This window comes from Rosa chinensis, chromosome 4 (assembly GCF_002994745.2).
Source record: "Rosa chinensis cultivar Old Blush chromosome 4, RchiOBHm-V2, whole genome shotgun sequence".
NCBI classification, from domain to species: domain Eukaryota; kingdom Viridiplantae; phylum Streptophyta; class Magnoliopsida; order Rosales; family Rosaceae; genus Rosa; species Rosa chinensis.
The window spans coordinates 59,328,405-59,339,052 of NC_037091.1; the positions used below are offsets into that span (position 1 = coordinate 59,328,405).

Below are 10,648 nucleotides of genomic sequence, written 5' to 3' on the forward strand. Positions count from 1 at the left end.
CTAGTGAGTGACGCGTTTTGGTTTCTAAAGGTCGTACCGTATAATAATGTGGATTAGTTGTGTACGTGTATGAAAATGTAATTGTATTTCTCTACGTGAGATACATTGTTGGGCTTTCGGGCCTGGGCAATGAGGAAGTAGATTGGGCTTTTGGAGATGGAAATAGTATTGGGTCTGTGGCCCTTGATACTAGATCTGCTACACGTGACTCGGAGTGTCCGAGGATTCAATAGTTAATAGCTTCTTTTTTCAGTGATTCACTGGTTTACTGTTTAGGAGGAGGTATCCTGTAAAGCTGTATGATCATTTAGATAGGGTTCACGAATAAGAAACAAACATGTGGCCTTATCAATCTAATGGTCAGGATACACAGGGACCTTGTTTTGGTTTAGCTTTTTTTTGCCATTAAAGCTAAACCATAACAATTGTTAATTGTGGAGTTTGATTGCTGGACAATGGTAATTCTTTTTAGTTTACATGACCAATGTTTCCCTTCTACATAATAGTAGAATCTGATTGTCGAACGTCTGTATCTCTTTTTAATTCACAAAATCAATACTTCACCAATGAATAAATCATCGATATATGATGAGATACGCACTGAATTGATGCCCCTGCAAGCCTACAAGTTAATGAAATAACTTGCAAGTTACCAAGTGTAATTAAGTGGCATATACGATTGCTTGCTCGTGAAAGGGTTCAATTGAGTGAGGAATAAAGGAGAGGCTTAGTTCTTGTATTGCATTAAGTATTTTCAATTTTGGTGTTTTGGTTCTATATACCTTCTGCTATATGTTTCTTGTTCAAACAATAATAAGATCATGAGGTTGGGCTTTCCAAAACTTCTATTTGAGATATTACCAAAAAAAAAAAAAAAATTTACACACAAGTGTCATTTTGAAACTTTAATTAGTTATAAGGCCACACAGCTCTTTTTGTCTTCATAAGGCCACTTTCACCTTCAAATTATTTTGTCTCTGATAATTTTACCCTTCCACTTAACAAAACGTCAAAACCAAAGATATCAGATTCATTCTCTTCAAAAAAAAAAAAATTCCATCGTTCTCTCTTTTCTCTCTCTCGTCGGCCATCCAATGTTCTCTCTCTCCAATGAGCTCGTTCGCTTCTCGCCATGACTGTCATCCATGGCGTCACTGATGAAGAACATCTCCGAAGTCAAAAGCTCTCCCTCGGCGGCAACTGACGGTTGCGCAACGAAGCTTAGAGCTAGCCGGACGATCTCGACGGAGAGAAGCCTTGTTGCGGATCTGACCGAAACGAGATGGCATCGTTTCACCACCTCCTCCTCTTTCTCCTGCGTTTTCTCTGATGTTGACGCCTATCCAAAGCAGATCTAACAGGACCTCGTCGTTAGATCAATATATGTTGCAGGCCAAAATTTACCACTGCAGGTCAGAATTTGAAATTCTCTATCTATTATGCCTCTAGCGAGGAGGCCACCATAACAATCACTCACCTTCGCCGACACTCTCAGTCTTAGAGAAGAAAATGAGGTTCGTCTTCTTGGCTTCTTGCATAGGGTTTTAAACGAATTTAGAGATTCTAATTTGGATCTAGATATGATGGAATTGGAATTGACTAGGTGCATTTGCCTCGCAGATCCTGTTAAAATCTGGAATTCTAGTGGTCAAAGGCTGCTGAGCGCCGGAGGCCAGAGGGAGGAGCCTTATCCCAACTTCTCATATTATCCTCCAATGGCGGTGGCGACAACCTGAACAGTTTCTTGAGCTTATGGCGGACCCGAGGCTCCTTGCTCTTCTCTAGCGAGCAACAAGCTCAATTTTTTAATTTTTTTTTTGGGACTAACAGGTCTTTGATTTGATTTGTTTTGATTGTGAATATTTTCTTTTCCCTAATAGAATGGTTGTTCTTGGTTTCGAACGATTTGGATGAATTTGTGCCTAATTGCAATTATATTTGGTTGAAATCAAAATGTTTTGATTCAAACATTTGACATTGTAAATGTATACTTGTTTTGATGTTTTAGAGTGGCTTTTGTATCAGTTAGTAATAGCTATCTCAGATGTTGGGAGTAACTTTGATAGCTGGTAATAACTTTCTCAGTTTTGTGAGTAGCTTTTATTATGTTTGATAGTAGTTTTTGCTGTTTGTGAGATTAGATTTTGTTGTTTGTTAGAGTTGTTTTTGGGGTTGGTCAGATTAACTTTTAGTGTTGATGAGAGTAGCTTTTAGGGTTGGTGTGAGTAACTTAGGCCTCATCAATGGGCCGGGCCGGGCCTTACTCCATTTTTAAATAGTAGCGAGCCGGGCTGGGTCGGGCTTTATTGTAAATTAAAGGATCCAAGCCCATCCATTTACTGCGGACCTCGCAGGCTTTTTCGGGCAGGGCCGGGCTAAGCATTGCGGGTTTTATTTACAAATAAATCTTTAAAGAAAATATTTTTTATAAACTTATATTTATATATCATACACTCCAAAAAGAAACCTCTATCAACTTAAATAAAATGGGAAAATCGACCGTTGGATGAGATTATTATAATAAATTATGAGTGTGGTAAAAAAATTAAGACAAACAACTAGTCATAAGTATGGCAATGATTTTGACCATAAATATGGGAAATGATTGCAGCCATAAGTGCAGTCATGAAGACAGTTGTAAATGTAGTATTGATTACGGTCATTAGTACGGTAATGATCGATGACCTCCATAAATGAGGTAATGATTGCTTCCATAATTGCAATAATAATCATAGCAGTAAATGCGATAATGGTTACCAAGTGATGCTCACCTATAAATAAAGGGCTCGATGGCTAGGTAATGCATTTGATTCCGATTCTTTCTATTACACTCGACTAAGAAATATATTGACTTAGGTATTAGAGGGTTTTCTGCAGGTATCATCCCTCTTCTAAAAGCTGACGGAGTGACGGTCAAACATTAGTCAAAGAGCAAATAAAGGTTCTCAATCATTTTTGGTCAGCTCCCACTCCAATCCACTTTTATTGGTGAGTCAAAATCTTATTCGAAATTTTTCGTCACCAACAACATGTGTTTGTAGGCTAATATCGTTTATTAGATCCGTCAACACGCACACACACGCACGCACACGCACGCGCACACACCCACCCACCCACCCACCCACACACACACAGAGGCCTGATCAGAGGCGGATGTTTGCAAACATGCAAAAGTGCAGATGTTGCTTAGAACAGCTCCGGGCGGCATAAATGGTGGCGCTGATCTTGCCGATGCCTAACCAGGCCTCCATCTTGCATCTGATTCTGATTCTTTCTATTACACTCGATTAAGAAATATACTAACTTAGGCATTAGAGGGTTTTCTGCAGGTATCCTCCCTCTTCTAAGAGCCGACGGTCAAACATTAGTCAACAAGCAAATAAAGCTTCTCGATCATTTCTGGTCAGCTCCCACTCCAATCCACATTCACTGGTGAGTCAAAATCCTCTTCGAAATTTTTTGTCACCAACAACATGTGTTTGTAGGCTAATATCGTTTATTAGATCCGTCAACATCCATTCACATCGACACACACACACACACAAAGGTCGTTCGCAAATATGCAAAAGTGCGGACGTCGCTTAGAACTGCTCAGAGCGGCATAAATGGTGGTGCTGATCTTGCCGGTGCCTAACCAGGCCTCCATCTTCAGATTCTTCTTGCCGGTGGAGTCCTCCATGACGAGTTCGAAGTCGAAATTGGTTTGCTCGGAGTTTCTATTGAACTTCTAGCACAAACCTGCGACTTCGATCACATTGATCTTCAACTTAATGGTGATGCTATTCGAAGTGTCCCTGGTCTCCGAGGACAGAACCAGAGCCGCCATCCACGCTGCCTCGAGCCTCTGTGAGCTGCGTCCGCACTTTACATAGAGTGCGGACGTCCGCTTCTAATCCTCTCCGTATATAAATTCTAATCCATCGGAGGTGATCGAACTACTTCATAATACACATGGCACTCAATATTCTCTTTAGGTTACATTATGCATGTTAAGCTTTTGGGAAACAATTTCACGTGTGACCATATAGTTGATGGAAATTTCAAATTTGATCACACCAAAAGTTCTTTGATATATAAATATTCAATCACTTGATGGCTGAACAATTACTTCAGTCAATATATAGCAAGCTAAGTCAATAAGTCACGGAAAATCTAAAATGATAGTTAAGCTTCAAGCTTTAGTTTCTTATAGTCCAAAAGGCTCTAGCAAGCAGTAAGCCCTTTAAGTTTGTTGACTTAACTGGCTTTTCGTCATGCTGATCATGAATAGTGTAAGAGCTTGAATCACTCGATGACTGAACAATTACTTCAGTCAATATATAGCAAGCTAGGTGAATAAGTCACGGACAATCTAAAATGGTAGTTAAGCCCAAGGTTTTAAATATCGGTATTTTCATATCTATCGGTACTTTGAAAAAGGGAGATATCGGATATATCGGGGATATATCGGGGATACAGTGTACGAAAATATCGTTTTTGAAAAAAGTCAATTTATTAGAAATTTAGAACTACATATAAATACATATGAATGTAAACTTCATCTACATCCAAAAAGAGACTCTAGGCGGTTGAAAAGGCGCTCGCTGGTCTACAAAAATGTAATAATCAGACCAAGACATATGACCCATATAGTGCGAATTGTAGTGATGAACATGATAGTTATAGATCTCTTTAGAGCTGCCGACTGTTTCCCCTATAAGGGGATAATAAGGATGAACCCAACTAGATGACTGATCATATACTTCTCCATATTGATTATATCCATAAGCATCATAACCAAATTGATTGTTGCCTTCATGAGATTCATTTGAGATCCCACTGCGCTCTGTGCCTAAACTGATAGAGTCAAAACTTAAGGCAATTGAAGAAACATCAGATGGGGTACTTTGATCATCAGTTGCACCTCTAGTCCTCCTCCCATATCGGGTCTTCTCTTCAGCACCATGACCAGCTGTTCTCACTCCGTGGTCTTCATCTTGGGTGGCATGATCAAAATTACCTTCACAGGTAAATTGGAATCCTTCATCCACAGAAGATTGTCCATATTCATATCTTTCACCTCCACCACCTGTTCCGCTTCCACCCTCTCCACCATCATCAGAACTATCTGGAGTTGCTGTACCACCCCACGCATCATTACTATCTGAATTATCTTATGGGTTTTTAATAACTTCTTCAGATAAGACTCTGTCTACGTTGATTCCAGCATTAGTTGCAGTTTCTACAACTTGTGGAAGATGTCTTCCAGCTTCATCATCGAGGTGTGCAGGCATAATCCAATCATGAAGTGGATCAATGCCATTATCAAGCGGCTCGCTTGCAACATGAAGTAGATATATATAGTTGTTTTCATTGACCACATTATTCTTTGCCTGTTTATCTCGCAGCCGCAGCTTCATGTTGTAGTAGCAGTATACAAGCTTTTCCAACTTCTGATATGCCAAACGGTTCCTTTGCTTGGTATGAATAATAGCAAATGTACTCCAATTTCTCTCACACGCAGAAGAAGAAGCCGTTTGTCCCAAAATACGCATTGCAATTTTCTGCATGTTTGGTGCAGAATACCCAAATTGTGTCCACCAATCAGCTGTAAAGCTACTACAATGAGTTACTACTATAATAGATCAACATTTTCTATTAAAGAAATTATATGTGTGTGTTTTAATGTATACATATACAGATATACCACAAACCTGTATTTTTGGTTTCTCTTGTTTTTCTTGCTATGGTTGACCCAAATGATTCCTTTGCATCTCTAAAGCATACAATCTACATAACCATTTGAAAAGAGAAGAAAAGGGAAGAAAAGGTGGGGAAGGCCGGAGGGGACGACAGAAAAGAGGAGAAAATTGGAGAAAAATAGAGAATTGTCGGTTGCAGTTTGTTATATACTTATATATATTATATATGTTTGATTTTTTTTTAGAAGTACTATAACGTAGTCTATATATATAATCATTATTTTTTATTTTTATAACGTAGAGAATTACTGAGTTTTTTTTTTTTTTTTTACCTCAAATTTTACAGATATTTCTTCACTTTATCGGGATATATCGCAAATATCTAATATATCGGGGATATTTGACGATGTCGGAGAAATTTCGTAGAAACGGTGACAGATAAGATATTTACCCCCATAAATATATCGATCCGTCGAAAAAAGGAGATATCGGGGGATATATCGGATATATCGCAGAGATTTTGAACCTTGGTTAAGCCTAGTCTCAAGCTTCAGTTTAGTATAGTTTAAAAGACTCTAGTCAAGCAATAAGCTCTCAAGTCTGTTAACTTAACTGGCGTTTCGTCGTGCTGATCTGTAAAAGCTTGATTCTTGAATCTCCAACATACTAAAGAGTTGTTCTCATCTCTTTTATGGGATGAAATTGATGTAATCCATTGAAAATTGTATTTTGGAGGAAGATTACTGATCAATGATCGAACTTTATTAGACGAAATTTTCACGAAACTGCTCTTTTTCTAACTTAACCGGCTATTATATGGTTAAGTTTACTGCATATTTTGAATATGGCATGCTCCATAAAATTCTACTTTTTGTTGGCAATTATGAGTGGGTTGAGGTAACTAATTGTTTTAGTTTAATTTTTCGAATGTGTTTTAATTTGTTTTCTTCGGATATTTTCTTCTGTGAAAGGCTGAAAGCAATCAATTCAATCGCGTAAAAAATTAAGAAGAGTACGCTTCCACAGTGACAGAGTTATACTGTTGCAACACGTACTGCGATTTAAGCTACAAAGTTGTGGTGGACGTCGTGTTCATTGATGATTTCCACTTTTACAGAAATGGAAATTAAAGAGATAATTAGTTTCTTTTTCAGAGCAGTCTCATCTCTCATGTCGAAAGAGAAAGAGAATGAAAGGGACATATGGTAGCCAGTCAAAGTTCAAAGCAGGTAGCGTTGGATTCCATGGCAATAAAGCTTCAGCAATAGCTAGTTAAGCGCGCAAGCAAGCTAGCTCTTATAAGTTTGTACAAAGGGCCTCTAGCTTCTCTAGTAGGACTGTTACATACATATTCATATATATATAATTCACCTATCTACCTAGCTCCCTTCTCTTCTCTTACTTTCTTTAATCTAGGGCACTTGGGGCCTGCTAGCTAGCTAGCTATGCATCTCTAATAAGTTCTGATCAGACTTTGAACACAACCACTGATATATTATCTGTATATCTGTACGTACGTCTCTATTATCTTTACGTACGTCTCTCTCACTCTCTCTCTCTCTCTCTCTCTCTCCCTCACACTGAAAAAGAATGGCTATTCTCTAGCTAGGATGGGTCGCTATCCATCTCCCACCTGCACTCAAGCACCCATGTGATGTGTCACCACCCAATCACTGTACACCTTCAAGAGTAGTACTACTACTACTGATGAAGATGGAGTACTTCGTAGCTCTGATCTGCGTCGTCGACCATCCACTGTTCACCTTTTTCTTAAAAACATAGAGTTAATGGCGATTTGAAACCAAGAACAAGTTCATTCCCAAAAAAAAAAAAAAGAGGAACCAAGAACAAGTTAACACAGGACCACCATCGCACTCAGGTGGCCTGCGCGCACTTATAAGTTGGTGTCTCTCCGTGTGTGGTTAATTTTCACTAGGTATCTACAGTGTACCCTAAACACTGTCCATCTCTTTTCTTTTAAGTATCTCAGAGTACTCTAGCTAACTTCAGCTTCTTGCATTTCCTAAAAACCGACATATATGTCGCAACAGTAACCCTCACCTTACCAGATCGATCCTTCTTTTCTTCGTTTTAATCTTTTCTGTACGTGTACTGCTCTCTGTGAACTGTGCCAAATCATAACTCAAACTAATAAATCCAAGGTGCTAGACTGCTAGCAGCTAGTTGAGAGCGAAAGATCGGCCCGGCCACATCGATATGTATCCTCTTCTTGGCAACAACACTACTACTAATGATGAAAACTCATCATCACAGCCTCATCATCCTCACCTCTACGACTACAACTCACCTTTCCTTCAAGATCACGACGGAGTAGTCCTGAGCTACTTGCTTTCGCAGCAGCAGTTCTTAATGATTGACACTAATTCATCTCAGTCGGCTGAAATCAGCGTCGCCGCTTCAAACCAAGGGCTAACGGAGGAGAAGATCCACAGCTCGAAGAAGAAGAAAAAGGCGGCAGCTCCGAGAAAGAGAAGCAGTGGAAAGAAGGATCGGCACAGCAAGATCTGCACGGCTCAGGGCCCGAGAGACCGGAGGATGAGACTGTCGGTTCAGATCGCCAGGAAGTTCTTTGATCTTCAAGACATGCTTGGTTTCGACAAGGCGAGCAAGACCATCGACTGGCTCTTCACAAAGTCCAAGTCTGCCATCAAGGAACTGAAGCAACACGTGGTCTTGCCGAGTTGCAGTATTAGCACCATTGGTACGGCAAAGCACATTAACTCCCTCTCCACTTCTACCGAGAGTAATGAAGTTGTATCTAAGACAATGCAGACTCATTGTGCTCTTAAGGGTGAATCTTCCATCAGCAGAATGAATAGAGATCCGAAAAAGAACACGAGAAGATTATGTTTGGTTGGGAAGGGATCGAGGGACGAGGCAAGAGCAAGGGCAAGAGACAGAACAAGGGAGAAAATGAGGATCAGATCAAGCTGCCAAACTAGTCAGGATGAAGCAAACCCTAAGGATCTAGGGTTGTGCTTTGGGGAGGAAGCTGAGAAACACATCAGTCGCGAATTGCTTGAACAAGGTGGAACAAATTCCATGATGAAGAGCAATGCTGATGATCACAAAACTCTCATGGGAAGATCAATTAGTGCATTGAGAAGCAGGCCAAGTTTTGAGGATGAAGGGGGTGAATTTCCAGGTTTTACTGGGAATTGGGCTACCAAGATGCAGTCATTTCACCGCAAGATGACAACAAACGTGATCAAGTCATTTACAGGTAACAACGTGCTGCAAGTAGAAAACCCTAGTACACCAATGATGGGCATAACCACCAAACAACAAGAGCCTAGTAGTACTACTAATTCACTTCTCTCTTTCAATAGTTCAAATTCCCAAGAACAAAAGTATTCTGGTACTTCAATTTCCATCACTCCCATACCAAAACCAAACGCACAAGAATTACTAAACCCTTGCTCAATAAATTTCATGCCCAACCAAGACCAAGACCAAGACCATGACCATAACCCTAATTCAATTTTCATAACCACCTCGATTTCTCAAGATCAAAACCCAGGCCCGTTCCTCAAGTTTAACTGAGACCGGTCGATTCAATTATATATTATTCTTAATTAAGAGGCTTCTTGCACTATTGCTGCAATGCAGGGTTATATTTTGAAGTGGGCTAGTTACTATATTTGAAAGTGTATGCATGAATTGAAGGAGAAGAGCTAAATGTTTTCAGTAGTACTGCAATTTGCTCCATTCAAATTTTATTTGGTGTTGGTAGTTAATTTGAAGATGTTGAAATATATACTATCTTGAATATGAAAATTGGGGGATGTAGAGATAGTGTCAGGTATCATCTTACTATCATATTTTTCAAGTAAAAGATCATGTTTAATTAGATCATGAGTAGCAGAGTGGTACAAAATGATAGTTGAAAATTAAGAAAACAACATGGAACATTGTACTAGCAAATAAAACACTACCTTCTTCACAGTCAGCAACCTAACACAGAAGTTCCTAACATAGCAGTACATGTTACATAATAGATCGAGAACTACATATCACATACAGCTTGATGAGTGCTTGATCGGCTCAGATGGAGTTCTTAACAAAATATTGATCTTCCTCAAGATGACCTGAAGCAATATATTGCTAAGGGCCTCCTAGCTAGCAATCAGTTTTTACCTGCAGGTATAGGAAAAACAACTTAACTGGTTATCTATAACATTTCCCTGATTTGTTCTTAAAATAATAGTTCAAGTTTTTAACTAGTTGCATATCAATAATTATGTTTCTAGCTGGTTAGACAGAGTATGGCTTCATGAAACTTTAATTTCCGTTTTGGTTTGCTTAATTACTTATACCAAGTTAAGTAACACGCTGAAAACTTCAATTAAGATGGTGATTTCGAGATATTGTTATTGGGTTTTTGCAGTGCAACAAGAAAGATAATGATTAATTCATATATTTCCTCGTCTTCTTAACTAAATGGTCACTGCTAAACTTCCTGAGTTGCCAGTTGTTTGCTAGGTTATAGGGATAATATAGTGTATCTTTTCTGAAGTGTTGATCAATTGCGTATCCATGCATATTTCTTTTGTTCGAGTGAAAGTTACCAATCAGTCGAGATATATTTCTTAGATTTACCTGTGTAACTGTGTTATTATGCGTTATGTTACTGTTACACAGTCTCGCTGATCAAGTTCGTAGTGATCATAGAGACATTTCAGCTCTTAAAGTAGCTAATTGCAATTTGCAGCTTTTAGATTATGTATTTATGAATGCAAATAACTCGTCTACTTTTTTAATTAGTTGGAATAATTATGTTCCCTACTAGTGATAGCTTAGCTAGTAATAATTACTCCTTAATTGTGTGTGTGTGTGTGTACATTTCCACATTTCCATCCAAATCTGTTTGATGAAACAGTTTGATATTTGTGAACAAAATTCAGTTCAAATACCAAGAACTAATATCTATAATCGTGATAATCGAA

At 38.9% G+C, this 10,648-nt stretch overlaps 1 protein-coding gene across 1 annotated transcript; it reads left to right on the forward strand.

The window, feature by feature from the left end:
* The first annotated feature begins 7,453 nt into the window (after positions 1-7,453).
* Positions 7,454-9,437, forward strand: LOC112200776. The gene has a single exon (XM_024341794.2). It carries the CDS (start codon positions 7,899-7,901, stop codon positions 9,243-9,245), a length of 1,347 nt encoding a protein of 448 aa, XP_024197562.1. The 5' UTR covers positions 7,454-7,898; the 3' UTR covers positions 9,246-9,437.
* The last annotated feature ends 1,211 nt before the right edge of the window (positions 9,438-10,648 follow it).

Excerpts from the sequence above, each read along its gene's own strand:
- LOC112200776 (XM_024341794.2), top strand. The coding sequence starts at position 7,899 with ATGTATCCTCTTCTTGGCAACAACACTACTACTAATGATGAAAACTCA.